Genomic DNA, 27,733 nt, shown 5'->3' with positions numbered 1-27,733 from the left:
ACAGCCACAGGTTTCTGGACAAGAAGTGTTTTGTTTGCTGAAATGATTTAAACATTTGGTGATTTATTGTGATTCATAAAACACATTTTAATAAGTAGCAGAGCTGTGGAGTTTGAAAATTAGCATTTTAATCTAGCTCCACCATCAGAGGAGAAATAACCTTTGTTCCCAGAGAGCATTTGTCTGAAGTGATGGCAGGTGGATGCAGGGCTCATCATGAGGCCTGATGGCCACTGATTAGGACCATATGGGGCAGGATATGCAGCAACATAGCCAAGTCACTTTACAGATGAATGGGTTGTAGACAGCAGAGGAACGGTTGTGCCACTCTGGAGGCATAAAACTGCTGAGCATGCAAATTTAGCTATTTTTATTGCTGCATTCTGTGATGTTCTTTTTTTTTTTCTTTCACCACTCAGTATATGATCTATATTACATTTTAAAACCCATGTCTACTGTAATTTTTATGTGTTTTATATAGCAGAGTTTTATAACCTGGAAATATTATTGTTATTCCCATCAGTCCTTAATATAAATATGTAGAACAGAACAGTACTGTTCAAGTTGTAGTCCAAGTTGCTGCTTGGACTGCAGTGACCATCTTGTTTCCTTATATCTCATGAAAAAAAGGCTTTTTGACTTGTATTTCTTCCTTCTTTCAGCTCACCCTGTATAATCTCCCACAAAAACCATATAACGCCTTACATTTTCTTATCTTTTCTCAATCTTATTTTCTCTGGCTTTGCTTGCAGTTCTCAGATAGTTTGAGGAGAGTGTAGCTGGACACTACTGATTGTTCCAGAGAGCTTTCCCTCATAGCTCTCTGCAGCCATCAGACAGAGTTGGTCATCACGCCGTGTCTTTGTGGTACATTTGTTCTCTCATCCAGAGCCGACACAGAATTCTGGTTGGAAAAACAAAAAAAAAAAAGATTTATAGTTTTTCTGACACCTAACCCTTCTGACACCTCGCAGACTGTGTGTAGACGTCATGGAAAATAAAATAAAAAACCCAGGGATGTCTGCTCTCTGTTATTTACATTGTTCCTTTTGTCAAGGGCTTCTAATCTTGGTTGTAAAATCCGTGCTGCGAGTGATGTGTGTTTGTTTGAAGGCAGTGTGATTTTCATCTACGTGCTGTTTATATGGGGGGAAATGTTATCGCAGCATGTAGGCTTTTAGCAGGATAACTTTGGAGCTCTTTACTTTGCAGTGAACCACCAAAGAATTGACTCCATCCAGACGGAGCATGTACAGGAGCTCTGAAGGCTGTTTGAAGATCGTTGGCGCCCTCTTCTGTTTGGAATACAGCAGTAGTTTGTGGTAGTAGTAGCCAGAGCTATACATTGTTACATAAGACAAAATAATAAGTATAAAATATTGTTTGAAATGATATTTTGTTCAGTTAAGGCTACATTTAGTCTGTTTTTTTATTTGGTTGCAGGAACTAAAGGCCATCATCAAAGATCTGCTTTAAATTGTCAAACCAGGGTTTTACTCTATGTGACTTGAATGGAGTTTGGGGGGGGGGGAAAGAAATGGTTTAGGTTTTATGTAGATAGGTAAGACTAGTTGGGTTAGTTTATTTCTTGGTCACACAAAATCTGCAGAGAATTTTCAAATGAAAAATAACATTAACTGTAAAAGGATTGCTTCTTGTTTATGCATCATTTGTAAACAGAGCTATGACTTTGCTCTTCTGAAGGAAATGTATTTTTCCCTCATTTCATACTGAAACCAAACACAAGAATTGAAAATTGTGTTTAATTTCTTGACTTATTTCAGTTTGGGCAGCAGGGAAAAGATGGTTCAATACAATCTTCCTCGGTGGGAAATCTGGTATCATTGTTATAGCAAGAAGTTCAGAGACTGGTGCAGTTTTGCTGCCCCTTAGTGGACAACAAGACTAGTGTTTGTGAGAGGTTAAATTAAAGGTTGTAGATAAAATATAATAATTTAGAAATATATAAATTGTTTAAACTGAGAAATGACACAAGAATTATATTTTTCAGTGGTTTAATGTGAGCTCTACATTGAAACACCTTCTCTCTATTCTACAATAGTACAGTAATGTATTTTTATTGTTTGCCCTTCATATCCTGAACTGTCTGCCAACTGGTTTCCTATATCTGTGTAATCCTTTTCAAGGTCACATGTCAGTAGGTAAGAACCATGGTATACCTTGAATACTCTTCATATGCGTTCAGTTTTCGTTTCATTGTAGTTCATGGTGTTAGATTAGGAGTTTGTTGTCTCAGCTGCTTTGCGGTCTCTATCAGGTTTTCATGGAGCACCCTGTATGTAGCTCCATCCATCTTTTCATCAACTCTCACCTGCTTCAGGTGATGAACACAGTTAGCTTTTAGCTGCTCAAAGAAATTGCTTTTAGGAAAAAATTCAGTGTTGATCAGACCTGACCTATTGCAAACATCAAACACGTTGTGTACCGTAGTTTTCTTTCTCTTTCACCTGAGCTGTGGACCTCTGCAGCTCCTCCAGACTCACTAAAGGCTTCTCCGATTAATGCTGTCCTTGTCTGCCCTTTCAGTTTAGCTGGAAGGTTTGCAAGCTGAGCTGCACTTTTTCTATTTTCAGTTGAATGTCATCACCTAATCCTGCTTTCAGCATCTCCACAACCTTCTCCCTGACTTTGTTGTGTTTCTTGGTCTCCATTATGATGTTTGTTTACGAATCTTCTCTAATAAACCTTTTAGGGAACCAGTGGATTTATAATGAGAAGGTATTGCACACACGTTTACAAATTAGAAGGCAATTTTCCTGCACTGGATCTTATTTAGGGGTATTAGATTAAAGAGAAGTGCCTACAAATACATACTTTACACCGTTTTTATTTCTGGAAACCTTCTAAAGCCATATGTCAATTTCTACTTCACAATTATGCGCTTCTCTGTGTTTGTAAACAAAAAAATGCAAATAAAATGTGCTGAATTTTCTGGCAAAATTTAAGGGATGTTAATACTTTTACAAGGCATCTTAAATAGACTTCATTAAGTAACTGCTTGGATCAAGAGTTTGTGATAAATGCTATTACATCTTCTGTCCTTAATGGTTGATTACTTAGCTTTTCCTATTTTTATGATCTTTTAAAAATTTGCCTCAACCAAATCTTACCAAAGTAAATAATTTGAAAGTTGTTTTTTTTTCATGATATAGTTTAAGGACATACACATCTTAAAAGCTTGATTTATTTAAAGTGGAGCTTTATTAGGTACTTATCTCTAGTTGGATGATTAAATTCAGTGAAAGTTCATTTTAATTGCCTTGAACAAGAGAAAAGTGATATTAAGTGAAGGCTATATTCAGAATAATATGACAAATTTAAGAGCTTGATTTATATTGCAGGCTTAAAAGGCATCCGAGTGGTTAAACAGATAATTCCACCTCACAGAACCAGGACACAATTCGCAGCTTTTATTCTCCACAAGATGAAATTACTGCTTTTGTTGGAGTGTGATGGTTTAAAGAGAGCAGTAAAACCAATGCAGCTCTTTATTAGAAAACTCTGAGCTGTTTCTGCATCTCCTAATGGGGATGATCTAAAGATAACCTAAATGGGTATAAGCATGCCTGCATTTAAAACAAAACATCTTTATCCTTTCTTTTACTTTTTATTTAAATCTCCTGTCTTGGTCTGAACCCTCAACTCACTGCTCGACTTATCAGATTCACAACCTCTGTCTAACTTTAACTGCTGCTCATAAGCTTGCAGGAGCCGTGGCTGGGCTTTATTTCCTTTTTTTCGTTCTTCGCAGTTCAAACGACAGTGAGGGCAAGAGCCCACCTATGGCTCACCATTCTGTGTGAGTCACGAAGAGCTACTGACTAACAGGATGTCTCTTAACGAAGTGCTGTACAGCATGAGATGAACGGAGGACAGAAAGACAGACAGATGGAGGAAGCAGCAAGAAAAAAGCCCATAAAACCAGTGATTTAGCCTGCATTTCTATCAGTGTTCTGTATTTATTACTATTAAATTAGTATTATCAAATGAACTGCAGTGTCCAGCAAGAATGGTGTTCTCCAGACTTCATCTTGATTTTAAAACATGTTTTTATTCCAGTTTGCATCTCACACAAGTGGTGATTCTGACTGTTTACAGCCAGTAGATTGGTGTTGTGTAAGCCTCGGAGGGGACATCTGTTTAAAACATCCCAATTTGTGGAGCGTCTCGTCTAATGAAAAGCCATCACAGCTCCGACATAATTAAGCAACTCTTTGAGCAGCCATGCTCATCTGATTTCACTGATGATTCATTCTATGCAGTTTATTATTTTTAATAGAGAAAATAAGCTGGAACTACAGTGTTTCTCTGCAAGAAAATGTAAATATCTGCTTATTGTGTGGTGGCGTCTCTGTCTTTCATGGGTCTAAAAGGTATCATGTAAGCTCGGTTATTATTATGTCAACCACCAAACAAACCCGAATGTGTGTTTTGGAAATGTTTATAAGTTAACGGCTTTCTGAACATCTTCATCTTTAACTTATGAACATACTAGATTTCTCTAATTAACAGGATTGTGGCCGTGGCTCTGAAAATACCCATCAACTGCAGAAACACTAATCTGCAGAGATTTTATTTTTTTTTCTCCATAGCCATCAATACATCAGATAAACTAAGACAGAATGCACTTTATACTTTCACATATGCTCTCAATGTTTTTTAAACCAATTTAAAACGGCTTACACATTCTCTCAGCTTATAAGATGCAGCAGTCCCAATGTACATTGTGCGTAGTAAGTGTAAGTGGCAAACTGTCTTTGTTTCTTATATCATTTATCAAAAGACAGCTCTCAAATTTGTTAATCACGTCTTGTCAAAACCCTAAAAACGATCTTAATGTTAGGTTCATCATGAGTGACGAACTGCAGGCAGAAAGTAAGTATTTGTTTAATTTAGCATACTGCTTCAGTTGATCTTTGCATTTCCATTTGATAAAAGCAATCTTTTGCATAAATCATGTTTCTGGTTGGTCTATATTTATTTTATTTAAGTACCATTGGTGTTATGAAAATATATGTGCAAATGTGGCAAATATAGAAGTTGTTTAGTCATTTTATTCATTATTTTATGTTAATTTGCCTTTTATTTTAACAGCAAAGGGACATAATGAATCACTGTCAAAGCAAAGCTTCTTAATGGACATAATGCTATACAGACAACATGCTGTGTGTAGGTGAGAAAAACTGAGTCAGAATTTTTGTCAGGTATTTTTGCATGTTTTCACGCATTTGATCAAATCCATAATTTTGATCACAGAGATGAATTTGCACAATTATGCAGCCTCTGGCTCTGTGGGCGGGCAATGCCCGCCCATGCCGCCGGGCCTGTAATTATGATACCAAACTTCCTATATTGTTACATCCCGAGAATAGAGGATGAGGATGGTCGTCTCTCTCTGATGTTCTCCACTTCCTGTTCAGATTAAACCTCTCATTCTGAGACAGCGGAGATACGCTTCTACACTATGATCCTTATCATCATGAAGCAGGGTCGAAAATCCAATAATGAGCACAATTATGCATGTGTATAAGCAGCTGATTAACTGATTATCAACCTCACATTATGCTCTTAATTCACTGTCAAACATGGAGCTGGGACATGTGCTGCTGTGCTGCAGATGTTTGATCATTGGTTCAAAAGCTGAGAGAAACATGGCAGAACAATTTTATTGTTTCCCTTCAGTTCAGATCAGAGGTTAGGCATTAGTTACACAAGGAGAAAATGTGTTTTACAGTCAGATTAGCATTTAAATAGCACTGGTTCTCTATTTAGTTTTTGGGGCCTGCCATAGCAAAGCATGGAAGGCACCTATTATTCTACCCCTCAAAGTAACTGCCGCTTCCTTTCACACTTAATGCGGCTCCTACTGCTGTGTGTCCCCTCGCATGATATATTTCAAAATGTGCGGCTTGATCCCATGAGTGGTGCTATTCCTTTTGTTAGCGTTTCGAGTAACCATGGTGAAGTAAGTAAATTCAAATCAAAACAAAGTCTAACTGACACTGTTTTGTGTCAGTTGGACTCAAAACAGAGGGAGAATGTTGTCTGCCCCTCTTACACATGACAGTTTTCAGAGACAATTAATTACCATAGCAACAGAGGAGGGCCGACGTACTAAAGATGGCAGAACAATCAGTACAGAGCAGGCTGAGCAGAATTTTTGAACTGAAGTGACGCCACCTTGACAAAGCACTTTTGTTCTCCTTTCTACAAAATTCACCAACTGCACAATTCCTAAATGATATTTCAAAAGAGCAGAGGAAATCTTATGTTTTTTGAACAATAATATTTGTTATTAATCTGTTGCTAAGAGATGAGCGCGTTTTCTGGAAACCAAGTACCAGAAAGTAAACATCTGGTTTCTACTTTTGCAAAATTGACCAACTCTAAATTTGTTGTGTCTAATCAGATACGCAGTATTTCAAAAGATGAAATTGTTTTATAAACAATAATGTTACTTATTAATTTGGTGTTAAGACATGACTGTTTCTTTTCTGGTAAAATCTGGTAATTCTTTTCTGGACATGACTGTTTCTTTTCTGGCCAAGAAGTATAAACCAGGATTTAACTTTTGTGTTAAATGTCTGTTTTACGTATAATGTATTCATCACCAATGACAAAAAACCCCCCAAACATTTCCTCTTTTCTGCAAAATTCACCAACTGCACAATTCTTGAGTTGTATAAGATGCGCATTATTTCAAAAGAGCAGAGGAAAGCTTGTTTTTTTGAACAATAACAATATTTGTTTTTAATCTGGTGCTATGAGATGAGCTCGTTTTCTGGTAATCAAGTGGCACGAAGTAAACAGTGCATTAACTTTAGTACAAATGTTAGCAGGCAGTTTTTATCAAATGCTATATGTGTGTTAGAATGATCTAGTCAAAGTCTAGAACTACATTTGATGAATCTGACTGAATTTAAATTGTTTTGCAGAAGATTAATGGGCAAAAATTTGAGTCTCTATATGTGAAAAGCTATTGACAGTATGAAAGTATTGACTCAAATTGCTGAATACATGTGTAGGCCACACTTTTCAGATAAAATCTCAATATAATACACCTACATTTGTAGTTGTTACATGAAAAAAGGGGGAGGGGGGAAGGGTAAAGAGTGTGTGTGGTGTTTGCAAGGGACTAGAATTTGGGACATCCATAATGTTTTATTCCTGTTTTCAAGGGTTCAAAGGTGCACATCATCTGCAGTGGGTGGATTGAATAACATCCGCGAGCACAGGAGTGCTCCTGTTCTGTCACTAATGTGTTGATGAAATGGCTCACCGGTGATTGCCTGCAGATAATTTAAATATTTACCCAAGCTGCTTCCAGGTGAAGCCCTCAGCTCCCGCCGTACGCACTCTGGGTCTCAGAGTCAGCTTGATTTCTCCCACAGTCCACAGTAGGAGACGTGGTGAAAACAGAGTAGCTCGTACGGAAAACGAATATCTGCAGCTCGAGCTCGCCCTCTCTCTCTTTTCCCGAGAGAGGAGTGCCAGTAACAGTGCCAGTTGCTGGCTTTCTCTCCGAGCGCTCGAGTACTCCGAATGCTCAACTGGTACAAAGTAGCATTTGCAGAGCAGAGATCAGCTGGCAAGCTCTCACTTCAGAGTGGGAAAAAACAGGGGAAGGGAGGGAGGCTGCAGAGCGTGCGCGTCAAATTCAAAACTCAACCGAGGGCTTTTTTTTTTTTCTTTTTTACACCCACTCCTTTCCCTCGATGTACAGCCCACCTCACAAGGTGGATATAAAGGAGAAGTTTGGAGTGTATTGGACTGGGTTTTCATGCAAAGCTCCAAGCATCTTTCTCTATCCATCTCTCTGTGTTCCTTTTTTCCGCTCAATCTGAAGCTTTTGAAGCCTGTCAAGTGTGGGAGTGAAAGTGTGTGAAAGCTTGCAGGACTTGGAGATCAGTAAGTGAGAAAGTCTGCAGGGCATCATGGGAGCTTTAATGGTCATCTTCTCTCTTCAGCCGAAACAAAGACGCAAGACGACAGGTAGGCAAGATTCAAAGAGGATGATGTAGAATAATTTGAGATGTCATCTGTTTGCTTTTCAGCTTATTTGTCTTAGAATTAGAAAATGTCATCATCTGGTCCAGAAAATTCTCTTGTTAATCTTGTTGTTTTTTTCTCTACAATCCCAAACATTCATGTTGCCACATCAGCAGTGCATGAAATTACCTTGAAATTGGCTACATTTTGCTAAACGCCACACGCCGAACTCCACAAACTCGCTTGACTTTTTCCCCAATTTGCTTTGCCTAATGTTGCTTTTGCAGTAGGAGCACACGCAGCACACCAGAGAGCTGACGCTTGTATTGTGTTTTTACTCCCTGCATTATTATTCCAATCAACATCACGGCAGGCCACCATAACAAAAGACATAGAAGTCAGTTCTTCTTTAAAGAACGATAAAAGATTTAGTGGGGCAGCTGGCAGACAATAACTGCCAGGGGTTATATTTAGTGGTGTGGTGGGGAAAGACAGAAGAGATGACACTTAAAGGACGGTAAATCATATTTCACTCGGGGGGGGGGGGGGGGGGGGGGGGGGGGGAATTGTTGGAGAGCCAGAGACCAAAATGAATGAGGGACTCTGTAAAACTCAGTGAAGCAATAGATCACTGAGCTTACGGTAATGTGCTATGTAAGCATATTTCATAGAGACCTAGAAAGGAGAACATGGAATACAGAAATAAAGTCCTGCAGTGGACTTCATTAAGATAATATACTGCAGCTTGGATACAGTAGAGGTACAATTATCTCTACTGTAAAAAGAGATACAGCAGATTAATTGAGAATTTTCTCATCCAAAATGGTGGTTCATGTTTCTTTGATATCCCTAAATAAAAAATAATAAAAAAAAAAATACAAACAAACATTGTTTGCTATTAATTACTGGGGGAAATGTAAAAATAAGTTCAGATAAAATCCGAATATGACCATTTCAAAACTTGTTTGTTTTGCTCTGCTTTATTGGTAAAAGTAATAAAGATTTATTAAATGAAAGTGTTTTATAGTAACAGCCAATAAAAATAGATATGGCTATAAAAAACCCCGTTAAAATACAAATATAAAATTAATTTAGATATTTAAAATTAAAAAACAATTTAAAAATAAATGTACTGTTATATAAACACTAAAACTGCATTACAACAATGTGAGGATGTAAAGAAATATTCAGCTCACAAGACGATCCACAATATTTGGCTCACAGCAATTTTAACAAGATAGTAAAATATTAAGAATGAACCATTTTTATCTTTTCACCAATAGAGCAAACTAAATGAATCATTTCTCACTTGTACAGGCAGGTGTCGGAGTCTGATCTTTTTGTTGACTTTGAGTGAAAACGTTACTGTTCTACAGTAAGAACGTGTCATTCCGATTAAACAGAGGGGTTTTTTGAATAAAATGATCAGATTTTGCTGTATTATTTTTCCAATAGCTTTTTATTTAAGTTTTTTAGCAAGTTGTGGTTATTCTGACTTTTATCCAAACACACACAGGAGAGATATGTCTTGTACAGGAGAATTAGAAAACAGTGTGTTGATTGACATTTACACAGCCCACCAGCAATTCTAATGCTTAGGCAAAAGTTGGTGATATTTATCACATTAACATAATACAATTTGTAAGGTGGAACTTTCTGAGCATGGCTAAAGCAGTCCTAAGATTAAACAATAACTACTAACACTAGCAACATTGAAGGTTGGGTTATGGAAGGTAGTCTTTTTCCCACAATTGCACTTAATTAAAATGACTCTTTTTTACTGAAGTAATTTGAACTTGCACATTTCTAGAGCCAGCCGGGAACTTCAACTCTCAAATTATAAAATTAATTTCTGAGTAAGATTTAGAAATGTCACTCCAATCAGTTAAATAAAATGTAAAATGCTGTGTGCACAATTGTTAAGCAAATGAATTTTGAGTATTTTAACTATATTATTATTTTTAGGCATAGTTTCTTAATCAAATGCTAGCGAGATGGAGGTGGGGTACTGATGTTTGTTGGTATGATTTATGACCTTTTTGGGTTGAATATGGGCTCAAAATAATCTCCCAAACCTTCTTCCAGTTCTTAGAAGGGACTTTCTTCAAACTATCTGCATATTTCAATCAGACAATGATGTTCATACAGGACAATCTTCCATCACATGCATCCAAGTACTCCTCTGTGTGGCCAGCCAGTAAAAATATTAAATATGAAAAATGTACGACTTGGCCACCATCTGACCTGAACCCAATTGAGAAGTTCTGGACAGTTTTCTTTTTTTAAGTGTGAGATTTCCAGTGAAATAAAACAGTCTCTCTGAACAGAGAGTGAGAGGCTGCAGTTGCTGCTGCACAGAAAGTTGATAGTCAAAAGTTCAAGAAAATGTCAGAATCCGTTGAAAGAGGCTGATCACTGTTACTGGAGAGAGAGAGGTCTGAAATGTTTATTGGAAAGTATTGAGATTTGTTTATAATTCTCACTTAGATGAAAATAAGAAAGTGAGGTAGGAAAACGTCCCTATTTTTTTTTTTGCTTAATCGTTATGCACTAGTTGCCCCACTTTTAACCTCACTTTTAGTTTATGTATTCATGTTTGAAATTTATTAACATTTTGGATTAACTGAGAGCACTGTAGTTATTGATTAATAAAAAATAATTCCCAAAAAGAAGATTTTTCTAATAAATGTGCACACAGTATAGTTTATTAATAAACATTTGTAAGCCTTTATTGGTGGTTCGCTCGGTCACCATCGCTAACGTTACTACCTGACAAAAAATACTGACTATTTAAATATTTATGTACAACTATTTTGGCTGTAAGCTTAAACTTTTACTGTAAAATCAGCTTGAAAACTACCTGCAGCAACTAAAGTGTAACCGATTGATTGATTGGTGACCTCAACCCTATACACGATTAAAGAATGATGTCAGTCTTTGCATGGGTTTGTAGCATATAGAAAATAGAATTTTCTATATGCTTGCAAATGGTGTCGCACTCTGCCTCACACCATGTAAGGCAAATAATACACTTACTCTTTAAAAGCTTGCAGTTCAGGTTCTCTACCCACTCTGGTTTGAAATAATTTTTTTCTCCTGCTGCATTTATCCTTGTGTAGAGAAATGATAGTCCAATAAGCACCTACTCAAATTGTAACCTTCTCCAACTCTTCTGGCTCAGCTGTGAGTGTTCCCACCGTGCGTGAAATGCCCCGAAGATAAGAGACCTGCCGGTGCTGCTGTGGTGGGTTTGTCCTTGCGCTTTCAATCATCTAAAATGTCTTGCCTGTTTGTGTCGTTGGGAGCTGTTATGAGCTGAAATCTGTGTAGGAGTGAGAGAGGTACGCTCAGCTGCTCAAATGGAAGCAGCAGAACATTAAATACAGTATGAGTCACGTCGCCACTCTGAAATGTTGTCAGTCAGAAGCAGCTGCCTGAATTTAGAGCAAACTCTGAACTTTCGGTGTCGCCTTTTTGGTTGAATTTTTAATGGCGGTAACTCGTAGGGGTGATTGGGTTGTCCAGTTTTGCTGCGTGTTGCTGGCCCTCGTCTCCTTTCAGGCCTTCTGGTGTTTACAGGACTGATTGAAGACGGTGGCCAACCACGGCGAGAGCAGCTGTCACTTTAAAGGTAGCCATCCCACCAATTTCCCATGTTCGCTTACTGCCCCATCTGATCACATTACACAAAAAAACAGGAAAAGCTTGGAGGAATACAACAATCGTCTGTTATGTAAGCTGTTCCTGACCCTCTGCTCACTGTAACAACCACGGAGAAAGCGAGCTGAACTTACCATATTAGCGCTGCATAAATTAAAATTAAATTCAATTATTGCTTTCCTCGAACTTGAAAAGACCCCAAGTCTTTCAGTCAAAGGCAAATAATGACTGTAAAATTTAAAAAGGACTGTCTGCCAAAGACACTTTGAATTTATCTCATTAATTTTTCTTCCAACCCATCTGTGACATGCAACACTGTTCACAGAAATACTCCTCTTGTTCAGAAGTGCCTTGGTGTGATTGAGGATTGAGAGAACAGTTAGCATTCACATGATAATTTATTGTTCATATCTTAGCAGATATGAGCCTATTGATGCAGATCGCATCATTAACCACTGACCAGTGAGATTTGCCCTATGGACTCTTATAAAAACAGAGTAGTTATTGATATGAGGTGTGTGTTTTTTACTCCTTAATTATTTCTGGATGAATCACTAAGCTGGATCTCCTGTGCAGCCATTTATCAAAAAAACAGTTTTCCACTGAAGCAAAGGCTGAAGTCTAATTTAACAGAACAAATGTTAACAAAAATAAAATGATCTCTTCAGAAATCCAATTGGAATTGCTTTAAAATTTTTGATTTTTCTGCTGGGAAAAAAGTGTTTTTATTAGCCAGTGTGGACATTAAGTATTTGTTTTCTGTTACAAACTCCAGTGCTTTTCACTGGGATTGTATGTGAAAACCAAAATAGAGCATAATGGTTAAATGGAATACCAATTACACAGATAAAAATAGAATATAAAAGTGTACCAACCATTTGTATTCAGTCCCCATTTGATCTGATACAACTGATAAAATCCAGTAACAGTAATTGAGAAGATTTTGGAAGAAAGAATGGTCAAAATTGAACAATATATTCATGTTCTTTCACTTTACAACACATTATGACTTTGTGTTGGTGTAGCAAATAAAATCCCAGTACCCTGCACTGAAGCTGAGGTTATGTTACAAAAGGTGAAAAAGCTCAAGGCGTTTGAATACATTCAGGACACTCTTTTCTTGAAACAAACTTAGCAGGGGGTAAATCAATTTCCTTTCTAATTTTGATTTTATTCTTGATTTTAGCAACATGTAATATTTGCCCTTTTAAAAAGGAGCTCTTTCATCGCGTATTGCTTTTTTTTTTATTGCTAACTTCACATTTAATTTAAGAAAAGCAGCGACACACCATGGGTAGAGATTCACTGATCAGAACATAGTGGCTGATTTCTGATCTCTGTGAAACTTTGACCTGCCTTTTGGTTTTGACTCATTTTAGGAGATTTAGATGTCTTGAACCATAACAAAATCAGTTATGAGAACATTAAAAGGATAGTGGGTCACTGACTATTTGAGGTTCAGTATTAATGTTTTTTTCTGTGTAAAGTAACTCCAAAATATTTAGCAAAAAAGTTGCATATTTTCTGGAGGAGGCGTTGTTTATTTTTATATGTGGAAGCAATACTTCTTGACATGTTATTGGCTGGCGTTTCCAATCAGGGATTGCCATTAATGTACCTTGGTCCTCATTGGCTGTGCCCCCTAAAAGCAGAAATAAGGAAGATTGTTAATGTTAGCTTTGACGGCAGTGATGAGACGCTTTCAGTAGTTTGAATTAATTGATATTGGTGTAGTTGGTGTTTGAAATATTAAAATATTAAAGGGTATTATCTGCGTTTTTAGAGGGGGGTCTAAAAACCCTTTATTGTGATTCTTAGCTTAAACAAACACTGAGGGTCCACTGAGATGCATACCGTTTAATTTTTGATACGAGAATCGGGGATGACTTCCTGAGCTTTCACAGAAAATACAATTTCCTTTTAAATTACCTTTTACATCTCTTTTCTCCTTTTAGACTTTATTTAAACAACTTAGAAAATATTTTGCTATCAGTAACAACATCCACTACAAATGTTGTTGTTACCACCACCTGTGTGGTGCATTCACTTAAAGATTGGAGTACTGAGTTTCTGTCAGAAAACTCAAAATTGGACAAATTCTAGGCCCTATGCGATCTTCTGGTGCATCTCTAACCCCAAGTTTTGGATGGAAACTTGCTTTGGTTTCTGTATGGAGGTTTCAGTTATTATTAGATCACTTGTCTGTGGTCCTGACCCCAGTCCTTAGATTCTCATATCAGTACTTTAATTTTTAATTGCACAGACATAATGCATACTATGAGTGTGATGGTTATTAAAATGATTACATGTATATCATTCAGTAGCTCTAGAGTTAGAAATGTTCAGACTAGTTTTTTTTTTTAGTATTGCTCTGATATTTTGGGGCAGCCTTTATCGCTGCATTCCTAAAGCACAATGAAGATATTTCTGTTAGAAGCGATGAGCAATCAGCATAGATGAGCTCTGTGGGTGAATAAAAATGGTCTTGCCTTCCTCCAGACTGAATTTATTGCATATTGGTAGATAGAAAAGTGAGTCATCATGAAGACCATCCACTGCACCTGAGGATGCAGTCCTGGTGTTAGCATCACTATAATGCTGATGTTAAAAAAGAACAGCATTTAGTGAAAACATGCCAGGTCCAAATGGGTTCATCTGAAGATGTTGCCATTGCTCTGTGTGCTAGTTGTAGGGTTAGCTTCATTTAGATTCAGTGTGTCCCTTCAGCAGCTACAGATGGATGCTCAGAAAATTAAGTGTTTGAATTGACTTTCTGCAAACAGACAGCACTGAGTGTATTGGAGACACGCTCTACCCACAGTGATGTTTTTCATAAGCCATTAAGTATTTAGATGGAGTTTAAAATGCCTGAATGCATTACTACAGTTGAAAAACATGCAACTACAAAGACTTGAGTTGTGCCTCATTTTTTCAGGTTTTAACCTCAAGGAGCCAGACTTTTAAAGGGGATGCAATCAATGGATCTTCACAGTTTCTGAAGCTCTTTTAAAGTTTTTCTTTGAACTTTTGATGCCTTGCCATTTTTTAAAGAAAAAAATAGATTTCTGAAATACACCATGAACAAACCCTTGCTTATACCAATAAAAGTAACTAAATATGAACATACATGTTCATATTTTTTCCATACTCTTTGTGTTGCTAGAGATTCACAAATCAATCGAAATCAACAGTACACATTGTTTAAACTGTAATACAGTTAAATGAAAGTCAAATTAATAAGTCATTTATATATTTTTTGTTAGACATGGACATATGTTTGCTGTAAATATGTCTTTACAGGAATATTTTATTGCAAATCTTACAAGCTGACACATATTCAGCCAGATAGGCTACCACACTGACAGTTTATTAGACCATCAAACACACTAACTCTCATGTGTCATGGGCAAATATATTTCCAAACTATCCACTTTGTCTGACTTTTAATGAAGGGAAAAGTGTGACAGTATTCCCTTTAGCCAGCTAATTGACAGCACACAACGTAGTTGACTGGGGGTGGATGTCAACGCTACCCTGAGCTAGAGACAACTCTCCAACCCCTTCTTTGGCATCTCAGTTAAAACAATTTTCATGGGAAGAAGCAACAAGATGGTAGCGTTGAGACTGTCACTATTGAAAATAATAATAATCTTTTACATTACGAAGTAGCCAATATAGGGTTTGGGTTTTAGTTCAGTTTTCTAAGTCAGCTGGTGTCAGACAGCTAAGGGTTATCAGCATTGCACTCAGAAAACAAATCATACAGTCACTAAGCAGAATGTATATAATTAAGTAATCACTCCTGCAAAACAGATTTGTTGGCCTGTGCTACATTTGTATTTTGGTTGGTTTTAAAAGTTTTTGAGTAACTTTAAACAAAAAAAGAAAAAAAAAAAAAAAGAAAGGAAGACAACTTGTGAAATGGTGCCAGAAAAGTCCAGTTCCAATTAGATAATTTTACTCTCACGGTTACATGCAGTAACACAGTTAATCTTGTTTTAATGACAGCAGCTGTGATCCAACTTCTTCAACACCAAGATATCAAGGCTTGGTGTGAAAAAGTGTGATTTTTTTTTTTTTTTTTGCTGATGCAGTTGAAAAAAAAGAAATAATTTTAACACCTAAAGGATACTCGCTGGAATCATTTCTCCAATGATATGACTTTATTAAGCAAGTACAGAGACAATAGGACTCTTAACTTTCAATTTGATTAAAATTAAGTCCATCTGTTCATGTCTAGTAATTTTTTATTTTTTTAGTGTTTAGTATTGAAAGCCTTATTGTAGAAATGTCTGTAATAAATGTATGAACTTTTGTTTTTTTATCCCTAAAGTTACTTACTTTAAATTCCACAAAAACTGACTGAACTGTGGAAATTGGACCCAGAAAACAATATGAAGTCTTGACGTCATACACTGTAAAATGATTTACCATGTACTTGATAGAACTCTTCTGGCAATAAAGTACTAATACATCTCCAAAAATAAAATACTGTGTAAAATTGCAATATTTCTTGCTAGTCATCTCAGAAAGGGAAACTAGAATTATCAGTCTTAGTGACATAGTCCAAGCCTTTGTTTCTTGAAATATTGCTGGTTATGGCTCACAGTTAAAGAAAGCCAAAAATTCCCTCCCAGAAAATGTGAAAACTATGAAAAAGATCATTAATAGAAACTCATGGTTCCTCAATCAGCTAACTAACTCAAAACACCTGCGAAGGTGTTCCAAGCCTGTAAAGAGTCTGGGTCAGTAGGATGCACAATCATGGGGAAGACTGCTGACTTGACAGATGAACAGACGGCAGTCATCAACAGCGACACACTAAGGAGAAAAGGAACAGGACTGCTGCACATTGCTCTAGAGTCCTGTTTTCAGATGAAAGTAAATTCTGCAAAATCAAGATTGCAGGGTCTGGAAAGATGGAGAAGCACAGAATCGTCATTGCTTGAAGTTCAGTGTAAAGTTTCCACTCTGGGTGCCATGTCACGTGCTGGTGTTTGTCCAGTGTGTTCTCTGAAATCTACTGTCAACACAGCCATCTACCATAGAACTAGAGCTCATCATGCTTCCCTCTACTGACGAGCTGTGACAAGACGCTGACTTGCAGGACTTAGCACCTGCTCAGCCTGCCAATGACCATAGTGTTCCTGTTCTTGATTGGCCAGCAAATGTCCCTGACCTAAACTCCATAGAAAACCCATGGGCTGTTGTCAAAAGGAAGATGAGACACCAGACCCAACAAGGTAGATGACCTGAAGGCAGTTTTCAAAGCAACACAGTGCCACAGGTTGGTCACCTCCGTGCCATGGTTCATTGATGCACTAATTCATGCTAGAGGAGGCCCAACAAAGTATTGAGCTCATAAAAATGTGCATACTTTTCAGAAGCCTGACATACATCTGTTTTTGATTTGTCAGTGTGCCATAATCACTAGAGTGGTGAAAAATAAAAGCTTGAAATCACCAGGTGATGAATAGGTCATACTTTGAGATGTCTGGCAAGAAATATTACACTTTTCTGCTATATTCATTTTTTTAGATGTACCAGTATGTGTCAAAATGATATCAGTTATTTTTTTTAATATCAGTGTGTGAAGTGTTTCTTCACATGTTCACCCCAACAGGTTTTTAAATTGTAGACTCTGGTTGTTTCCACTTGATGGCAGCAAACTCAAATCAAATACAACTACTGATTTTCCTGCAAGAGGCTGAGATTTGGATTTAGAATGAACATCAGGAATGGACGTTCAAAATGCTGATAGATAAGAGCTACTTGTATTGTGGGTTGTTTGATTAGTGCAACTTAGAGCTGTTTAAATCTGACCTAGCACAAATGAATCAATTTCAATGAAGCATCGGAGCACATTTAGAAGAATATTAAGTTACTTTATTCAGATCTTATTGGTCCCAGCAGAATACTGAAGAGTCAGCGGTTTTCCCTATAGAGTTAAAACACCTTTTTTTCTCTTCTTCAATTTGATTACCTGTGAGGAGCAAATATAAGGTTGTGTTTTCTTTCCAGGAAGATGTTTCGTCTTCAGACCAACTTGTGCCTGAATTTAACACGATTCAAATCACATTTGTTTGGAATTAACCATTTTATTTGTAGAGTTCTGGCCACACCAGCCTACGTTGACAGTTCCTCCAAACAAATAAGACATTCATTTGTTTTAGTGTCAGGTTGCTGACCTGTGCTTTGTCTCCAGAAGGTCAATCAATTGTAACTGGATTTATTGAAAACACTTTCTTTTTAACAGAGGGATTTACCTGGCTGCATGCCGTTTTATTTATAAGTTTCTGTTTATTCCTTGTTCAGGACAAAGACGAGAGCAATCTGAGCAGCTTTAGTCTTTCACTAGAAACTTGATGAATTATCCAAAGAACAAAATTAGTTTGAATCTGGCCAATGAGTTCCTAAACAGTGTGCTCCAAATGGAGTTTGAGAGAAAGGGGAAACTGGCCATGAGAATGGATGTAATCACTAACAATACTCTTGTTGGGTGGAGCATTTCAGTCCCTTTAATTTAAAAAAAATCCGTTATTACTTTTAAGGTGAAATTATAGGCTGTAATTCATACTGAAGTTTCTTCAAAGAGTTATTATAGATGCTGATATTTGAGGGCAGGAAGGATCTTCTATTGCAGCATAATACAGATCCTGTAGTTACTCAGTTTTCGCACCTGTAGGTACAGTTTCCTGTTCTCAGCAATTTAACACTTGTAATTAATAAACTGACCAGTGAGTAAGAGTACTGAGATTATTTGTTCTCACCATCAAATGCAAAATACTTGCAATTAAAACAATGGACATACTTCTTGTCTCATTTCAAATGTTCATTTTTAACTTTCTATAGGTAAATCACTTGGCCAGTCTGCACTTCATTATCCTAGTTCACTTTTCCTGCTAGTATGAGTCACTTCCTTCTTATATTTAGTCTGAAACCTTTCTCATGTTACCATCTAATCAGTTTGCAGGTGCTACTGACGTTGCCACCTACACCACAGAGCAACCAAGCTCCCCCGCTTCAACCAGCTCACCACAATGCTATGCAGCGGCAATTACCTTCATCACCAATCATACACTGATTGATGTAGCATACTGTGTGTGATGATGACATGCAAAACCTTGATTATTTTCATTACCCTTAGCCCAAGGCCTTGATTATACCCTGCGCCAAGTTCTGAGGTGATTGGAGAACAGATGTTAGAACTTGGAGGAAGATTCTTTGAGATGAGCTAATGTTCTCTTATTAGAGTTGAAAAGAAATGTAAAAAACAAACAAACTGTAAAATCTTAGGTCTCTTAGGTTAGAAAAACTGAAAGAAATTCTATTAGCTTGGATGTGCCTCCTGTCTTGCTACACCTCCTCTCAGCAGACTTCTACAACATTTTTCTTTCACCTTTCTAATCTTTGCTCCCGAGAAGCTTCCCACACAGTTGTGTGTGCCGCATAGTTCATTTACAGAGCACACACACTCAGTGTCTGCTATATTGAACAAATACTCGGCTTTCACAAAGAAACAGAGGAAACACGAAGAATTTGTTTTGACCACATCATTTAGGCTTCTTTTCTGAGAGGATCTTATGTGCTGAGCGTATTCAAAACATGCTTCAAGTCTCTTGAAAAGATGATCTTCCTGTGTTCCTCTGGATAACAACAGTCTACCAAGATCCAGAAATGTTTAGAATTGATCAGAAGATGTTTTTTAGGTCTGCATAAAGAAAAAGTAGACTGTTAACTTTCTTACATGTCCCGTTGTTTATTTCAGGGATCTTCAAATCCAGGCCTTGAGGGTTTGTGTCCTACTACTTTTAGATGCATCTCTGGTCCAACACACCTGAACCAAATGGCTGAATCGTGTCCTTAGTCAAGTTCTCCAGAGTAAAAGTAATGACATAATTATTTGAGTCAGGTGTGTTGAAGCATAAACACATCTACAAGTTGGTTTTTCTTTTAGTGTCTAATGTATCTTTTTATCCATCCATCCATCGTCTGTGGTTTAAGGCCAACTACTGCAGAAACGTATGCACACAAAACAAAATCTGAAACATCCAGAGATTCACTGTAGATCCATGCCAAAACTACTCATGTTGAGAAATATTTGCAGTATACATTCCAGAAATGTTTGGTATCCATGATATTGAATAATATGAGTATAGATTGCTTAAAAAGGATAACGTCTATCTAAACCAGGCACATGAAAAAACTGGAGTTATATCTCCAGCTGAACTTTAAAAACTGTCATTCAGGAGCCTCTTCATAAACTCACTGCAATCAAAGCTTTGAAACCCAAAATAGCAAAGTTTGAAATGAAAAAAAAATTCAAAGGTTCTAATAAACAAATGAGAAATAAATAATATTTCGATCACTAGATAGTCTATCCTAATTTATTCTTAGAATAAATTCTTAGAACAAATTAAGTAGAAACAGGGCAGAAATGGGTCTAGATGACCAGACTTGCTAGTACCCATTTGGATTGTGGGAAATGAAGGAGTTTGTCGCAAAAAAATTTAGGCAATTGGTACACTTGACTATGAAATTTGAGCCGTCCGCTGACACCAGCCGTCCAAAGAACACACACAGTTTGCCTGAGGAGGTCGGCGCTAACTCCTTAAAAAAAAAAAAAAGATCGGAATGGAGTGACCTGAAAAAATGACACAAATGGAAATTGTGAATCAAAAAGGAAAAGTGATGTCACCAGTTTGGCAGTATTTTGGATACTTGAAACAAAAAAACCCCAACAAATCAATAATAATTATCGACTTGTGTCGAATTTGAGTCATATTGCCCTGCACTGTAAGCACAACTAACTTTTAGTTAGCAGTTCTCACCACTGATAGTTTCAGAACAAAACTAAAATGAATCATATTAGACCCGTCTTGCTTAACGATATATAGTTCGTCATAAATTCAGTTGTGACCTTGCTTAAAAAGATTTGTTAATCAGAGTGTGCCAGCCAATCAGACACCACTTTTTTTAAAAAACACACGATCAGGCTTCAAGTCAAAGCTGAAGCATTGTAATGAGGGATTATTGTGTTGCACGCTCTAGCAGGGGTGTCAAACTCCAGTCCTGGAGGGCCGCTGTCCTGCAACTTTTAGATGTACCTCTGCTGCACCACACCTGAGTAGAATAATTAGGTCATTAGCAAGACTCTGGAGAACTTATTTACACAAGAAGGAGGAAATTAAGCCATTTCATTCCAGTGTTTTGTACCTGTGGCACATCTAAAAACTGCAGGACAGCGGCCCTTGTGGACTGGAGTTTGAGACCTGTGCTCTAAAGCAACAGGCTTGCTGAGCTCAGAGAATGACAGAGGATCATAAAGGCTTAGCCTGGGCAGCACAGCAAGTTGTTTAGCAAGCTGTTTTTGTTTTTCTTTGTTTTGTTAAGGAGCTTTCCAATCAAATCCATTGTGCTGTATGTGCTATAAGCACAATGGATTGTCGTACACTCTGGATATCTAGTTCGCAGCTTATAATTTGGTGCTGAATTAAAGGGCTTTATTGACTAAAGGTAGAAATTACGTGAGGTGAACTGATGGAATTTATTGTAGAACTTATCAAATACAGGGGAAATGTATTTTTGCCTCCCTTACACTTTTCTTTTGTGCTAGCTTCATTTATTATTTTGTCGTTCTTAATTTTTTTCAGATTGTTAAAAAAATAATAGGAGACAGAGACAACATGAGTAAATGTAAGGGAGGATAGTTTCCGAATCAATATGGCCCTATGTGGGAAAAGCAATCTCTATCCCTGTGAAAGTATGAATTAACAATAATTAACCACCTCTTTGTAAAGTTTCGTCAGCCACACCCAGGTCTGATCATTGCCAAACTTGTTGAATTGAGAAATCGGTTAAAGAGAACCAGCATGGCACACTTTAGATGTTGTAAAACTCTGAGTCCTCTCATCGGTTTCCCAGCTTGGACATTTTCCTCCATGTCCTCCCCTTCACTCTGTGACCCCCTTCCCAAAAAGAACAAAACAAGCAGTGAAATTTTAGTTTGAGGTATTTTATAGGAAAGTTACAGATTTTTCCTTTAACCTGCTGATGAAACCCTATCCTGGGAAAATCGACTGACTTAAATCAGTGGAGCTGAGTGGAGGCAAATTGACACCAAAAACTTTTAGATTAATTACAGCAAAACTATAATAACATAATGGCATAAAGTAAAATAAATAAACCAGATTAAACCAAAGGCAGCCTCCACATTGTGCAGTCAGAAAAATTTGTTGAAAAGAAAACTCAGCTGCTAATCAACATGAAAGCATAGTTTAGGTTGTCGCAAATGTTGGAACAAACTCCCCCTGGAAAAACATAAAAACAAACCCATCTTAATTTTAGGTAAACATCAATGCTTTTCTCAATCTCTTGTGACTTAGATCTCGCTGCTAGCATTTGTCACTGGTGACTTGCACTGAAAGTGAGCATTAGTGGACTATCATCCATCATTAGGATGCATCTTCTCTTCTGCCCTTCGGTCTATTATTTATCTTTCTCAATGTGATTACTTCATTCATTCTCCTTTCTCCTTCACCCATTCTCCCTTCACAGCTCTGCATGTATTTTATCTTTGCCTCCCCCCTCCTCCCTCTTTTGCTCCGTCTCTCTACCACTCACTTTTCTCCCCCTCGCTCCCTCTCTGACTTGTGCCGGTCTCTAATCAGAGCCACAGATGCAGGGCTCTTAAAGTGGAGCTAAATGGCCCGCTAGCAGTGCTGTGCACTGGGTTTTTAAGCGTCACCGGCCATGGGCAGGCTGTGACCCGAGCGACATGTTGACTATGAACTTGGAGGGACTGGAAATGATTGCCGTGCTGGTAGTTGTGGTTGTGTTTGTGAAGGTGCTGGAGCAGTTTGGGCTGCTGGAAGCGGGCTATGACGGTAAGGAAATGATAAACTGTTGGTTTTACTTTTTATTTCTCCTTTTGGCGAACTTGTTGGTGACCAGGTTTTGTTTTTGTTTACCCTAATGGTGATGCATTTGCACTAGTTGGAGGAATTTGATAGTTTGGTTTGCTTGGAGGTCTTTCAGAGATGCCACATGTTGCTCACAGGAAGTTGTTCTTCTTTTATAAATTTCATGATAGAATTATTCTACAAACTCTGAGTTATACAAGTGGTATGTTTGGAAGAATGTTTAGTTTTTTGTTTTGTTGTGTGATTGTACAGTTTAATATATAATTAAAAAGCTGGTTTTCTATCTTCTGCTCATTCAGCCGCCACACATGTCCTTTAAGCTATTTTAATTTCCCACGTTCTGTCTCCCTGACTCACCTGATGGCTGCTTATTACCTCAATAGTTAAAGATGACTCATGCATTGCACATTTGACCAACTATTATGATTTACTATCCTCCTTTTAATGATTCCATCCTGCTTCTGGTGTTATTTTGGGATCATTTTTCATATTTGGCAACCGTTGTGTGATCCTGTGCTCAGTTTGACGTTTGCTTATCAAATTAGGATAAACGTGGATTGTTTGTGAAAGCTCGCATCATCTGTGAGCTGGATAACCTGTTTATCCAAATGAGAGTGAGACAGCTGAGGACCAAATGTCATGCTGGAGCAGCTGGAAGCTTAAAAACTGGAACTATCTGGAAAAATGACATTTCTCCTGTTTGCTCAACATAAAAAAAAACAAGCTGGAACATAGCAGTAGTGACTGTAAATAGTGGAAAATCCTACTTTTCTACAAATAATCCCATGTTTTACTTGTGAGAATTTACCAAACTGTTGAAGCTACGTTCTATGCTACTTAAACAATAAGTCCATCTACAGTTACTTTTCCTCACACCAACACACTGCTTAGCCTTAAAAAGAAAGGCTAATGCTACACATGTGATGGCTGGGAAAGAAGTTAATATGATATGTTTTGTCCTGACGCAAAAAGAAACGTAAAAACTGCAAAATAAGACATTTTCTCACCCAGGAAACCTCGTTGACAAACACCCGTGGTTGCCCCAAATGGTCTGGCTGCTGACTCACCTCTAGAGGTATAATTTTTATTGTTTATTGATGAGAAGGATAAATCTTATCTCAAACTGAGTAAGATGCTGCCCATTCAGAGAAAGTTCTCTGTTTCTCACTATAAAGAAGAAAATTGGTCCGGAGTTGCAGTAAATCAATGCTAAGGTTGTAGAGTGAGATAAGTTAAGTAAATTGCAGTCACAGTGAAAGGTGCCTTTTTTCATGGAAGGGCTTTTTTGGGGGTAGTTTCTGTGTAGCTTAATGGGAAACAATAGCTGAAGCAATGCCCACTAGAGATTTGTCAAGGTGCCACACTGAATTTTTGTCACCAGTGTGAGAATCTAATATTGAGTAGTTGGGTCTCTCAGGCTCTGAAGACCACCTGGTATTTATAAGATCTGTTTTCTGCACAGGCTGCCAAGCTGCTTGCCGTATGGCTGAGCTTTCACATGCAGCAAGCAAACGTGTCCCCTCAGAAATTAGATCTGGTGCTGGTTTTTGGAAAGCAAATAAAGATTTTCTTATGTCAGTAATATGTTCGATCCTTAATTATTGTTTTCTACTGATCTTTTTTTTTTGTTTGCTATTAAAATTGAAGAAAAAAATCACAATCCAAGTTCATTCACAATTTATCAAAGAGTGTTTTTACTTTTTTACAAATGCAAAGCAGCTAAATATTGTGAACAGACCTGGTAACACTGATTTAAAAATGCAAAGACCAAATGAAAGAAACTTAATCTTTCTCAAATTGAGAGATTTTTATTTTACTTTTTTATTGTGCATAATTCACTTCTTAACCTAAAGTATGCAGGATTGACATTTTACCTCACATTTCTGCCAATAAAAGGTCATTGTTTTAACTAGGATGGCTCGACGGTATAAACAACAGACTTTTACAACACAAGCCCAATCAGCCAAGATGTTGCACAGAAACTTGTAAAGGTTGATTATTACTCTGTGGTATTCTCTCACTTGATGGCTTTTAGATAAAAATAGACTTGGAACACAGCCTGACGCAAATGACTCTTTTCATTCTCTGTGCTCCTCTTTAGTTGTGAGACAGTGAGTGACAGTGGAGTACCACCAGTGTATGGGGATGTGACAGCTGACAAGGACGGCAAATTATCCTGCTGAAGGTGTGGCTTTTATCAGCCGGCACTTTTGAATTAGTGGCTTTAACGATAATTAGTCAAGGCCACACTAACATGTGTATGCTTTACATGTTGTCTTAAAATAGCTGAGCTATGTGATGAATTACACATGCTGCCGTAATGGTTTCATTTAACTAACTGAAACAATCTGGGACCTCTCCTGCTTTTGCTTCTGTGTTTATGTGTGTTCTTTTTTTTAAGTATCTTTTGTTTTATCAATGATCTCAGGTGAAGGAAGGGGCTAAATTTGAGTCAAATGTAAATCAAGCTTAGTTTACTCAAATAAAACAAAACTCTTAAACTGAAATTTTCCTAGCGGACGTAGCATTCAGAAGACCCTGCTCTCTAACACCTAGTTGTACCCTGTCTGGTTGAAGTAACTGCAGCTACACACATGGAGACGTTGTTTGTCTCGCCTTCTACTGTGAGATTTTTAAGGGGCATCTTGTTCTGGCTCTGCCCAGGACTTTCACATTCTTAGTTGTCAGCCAGTCATTGGACAATCTGCTTGTATGTTTGAGTAATTTGTATGTTTAATATGCCTAATTTCATCCAAAGATGCCAAACAAATCATTCAGAATATGAAACTTGACCTGGTCTGAACAGAGGCTAAAGATAAAAGTTTAAAACCTTCACCGATTTTCAGAAAAGGAAGATGATCCCTCCTTAAAGTTCAGGGTTGGCGCGTGATGACGTAGAATTAACTGGATGACCCAATCGTAGGACAAACCAGAACTACCTAAGAGGATAATTCACATAGCATCCATTCCTGCTCTGTCAAAGCTTGAAAGGTTCATTTTGCATGTGTGTCAGTGCACCATGACGGAGAGGATTTAGAGTCTGTGTGTGTATTTTAGAAAGAAGTCTGACACCAGAGCCTTTCTGCAGTATATTCTTACTCCGCACAATAATCACAAGTAAGACTGATGTCCTGGTTTCATTTAGCTGTCGCATTTTTAGTCATTTGTATGTTCTGAACCATTGGTTTGTTTTGATGTTCAGCAATTCTCAATCTAGCCTATTCAAACATTTTCTGGGCTCCACTTGTGATATTGACATAATAGATTTCCTTATTTATATATTTAGTTTTTGTACTCCATAGATATGTTGTATTTGATATTTGGGCTCAGTTAATGTGAGAATTTGTCAACCAAAGCTGAGAGGTTCTAGTTGAATATAACTTATTTATTCCGCTCTTGTTCAACTGCGGTAAAACATTAAGTGGATGTATAATTATTGAATCATACACTGCATCAGTTAAAGTGATGAGGATGGGCAGGATTTGTGACAAATGTTGCCAGAGAGGGGAGGACTAAAGGAAACAGACAGAGCAGCATTTAAAAAACTGTTGTGTGCAGAGCTCTAGTTCCACTTGGGCAGATGAATTAAAGTAATTTGGTATCTTATTCACAAATAATACTAGAACAGACTAACTGGGGTTTTGTCTGCCATTTGTCTGATGATGCTGCTTGTGACAAAAGAGCCCAATCAAGAAGCAAAGCTCAGTTTGGTTCCCCTTCAAGCCCTGAAACAGTTTACTTTGGAGCAGGATGTCTGTGTTTCCAGAGAGGACGGCTGATATTAAAGAAAAATCAAACAAAACGTAATTGTGGTGTGAGAGTTGCCAACTGGATGTCCAAATATGAATAGGAAAGATCAAACTTTCTGAGCGGCATATCCCAACAATAGTGGGGCCAGAATTAAACTTTTAATGTGTGCTGAAGAGGTTGCCTCAGCAAGTGAAAGAAAAGGATAAACTGTATCAAAGAAAATACAAATCTTCAGCCTTGAATTGCATCATGCATTATCTTCTTTTGAGCTTTTATTGTATTCAACTTAATTATTTTCCCACCTACTGGTGAAAAAGAGATAATACAGCCTGTTTGATATTAGTTCCAGGGACCAGTAGGATTTTCGTCTCACTCCTCATCAATGTATGTGTTACTAGAAAATGCTTACAGTGTGTACGGCTTCGGATTAATGTGGGGTGTGTTGCATCTAGTCTATCCGGTCACATCTTCTATAAAGATAATTTCCCGCATTCGGAATGTCAGGTCGTACAAAAGGTTACAGCTAATTTAGAGCAGGTTTACTCTTGCATGCATAAAGGGATGATTACTGTTTACATAAGCCTGTAATGTTAGGAATGTAGAAAAGAACAGATAACGGGGAGGCTGTTTGAATAGAGCAAGTTAATCAACATGACAAAATGAATCACAGCGGTGCTCTTTTATTAAATATTATGTGACTAATCTGTCTCTTTTTCATATTTGTCCTATTATTGCTATTCATAACCTGGGAAGAGTGTTCCTTATTGCTTTCATTTTACTATCTGGAAAATGTTATTCAATGAAAGGGTAATAAAACAAAGTGAACTCCAGGACAATTTGCACAGTACTTGGCGGGGGTCTTGAGTAGACATGGAAGCGGTGGTGGTGCGTTTTATTTCTCTCTACTGGATTTTAACAATGTTAGTGATGTTTCCACCAGCATTAACTCTAACATGTCATTAATCTTAGCAATAAGGGATTTACATAACCTGAGAGTTTTAAGAAACTGAATGAATGAAGATGTAATTTTGTCTTTGCCAGCAGGATCTCTTACACGTGCAGAAGGATTTGTTTTGCCTCCCAAACGTCTAAGGCTGGACTTTTAACCGTACAGTTTATTTGCACTCAGTGACCCTCTTAAACCAAGGATTACAGTTGGCTTGCTTTCAGCTCTGGAGAAACAGCTTTCTTAATTACAAGTTTAATATTGGCCTCTCTTATCAAGAACATGATGCTAAGGCATTCTCCTTTATTATAGTCTTAATATTAATTTAACTGTAGGGCTGCTTTTCATTTAGTTTTTTTCATGACTGTTTGGACTCAGCCTCTCTAAGGGTGTCTAATTCTATTCTTGTTCATTGTCTGAATATGTCTTTCACTAGCAGCTATTT

General features: G+C 37.5%; 1 protein-coding gene across 5 annotated transcripts in view; it reads left to right on the top strand.

Annotated features, from left to right (window-relative positions):
• kcnip4a (potassium voltage-gated channel interacting protein 4a) overlaps window positions 1-27,733 on the top strand; it is a 144,597-nt gene that overhangs the window by 76,558 nt on the left and 40,306 nt on the right. Inside the window, exon 1 of one of the 5 annotated variants that reach the window (XM_028039099.1) lies at window positions 7,554-8,013. The exons of the other annotated variants lie outside the window; for them this stretch is intronic. Coding sequence (XP_027894900.1) covers window positions 7,956-8,013 — 58 coding nt within the window. The 5' untranslated portion in view covers window positions 7,554-7,955. Of the gene's footprint in view, window positions 1-7,553; window positions 8,014-27,733 lie in introns of those variants that run through there. 5 annotated transcript variants of the gene reach the window in all.

Source organism: Xiphophorus couchianus, chromosome 14 (assembly GCF_001444195.1).
Source record: "Xiphophorus couchianus chromosome 14, X_couchianus-1.0, whole genome shotgun sequence".
In the NCBI taxonomy this organism is placed as follows: domain Eukaryota; kingdom Metazoa; phylum Chordata; class Actinopteri; order Cyprinodontiformes; family Poeciliidae; genus Xiphophorus; species Xiphophorus couchianus.
The sequence above is the reverse complement of the archived record's forward strand: the minus strand, read 5'-3'. Positions and strand labels throughout refer to the sequence as shown.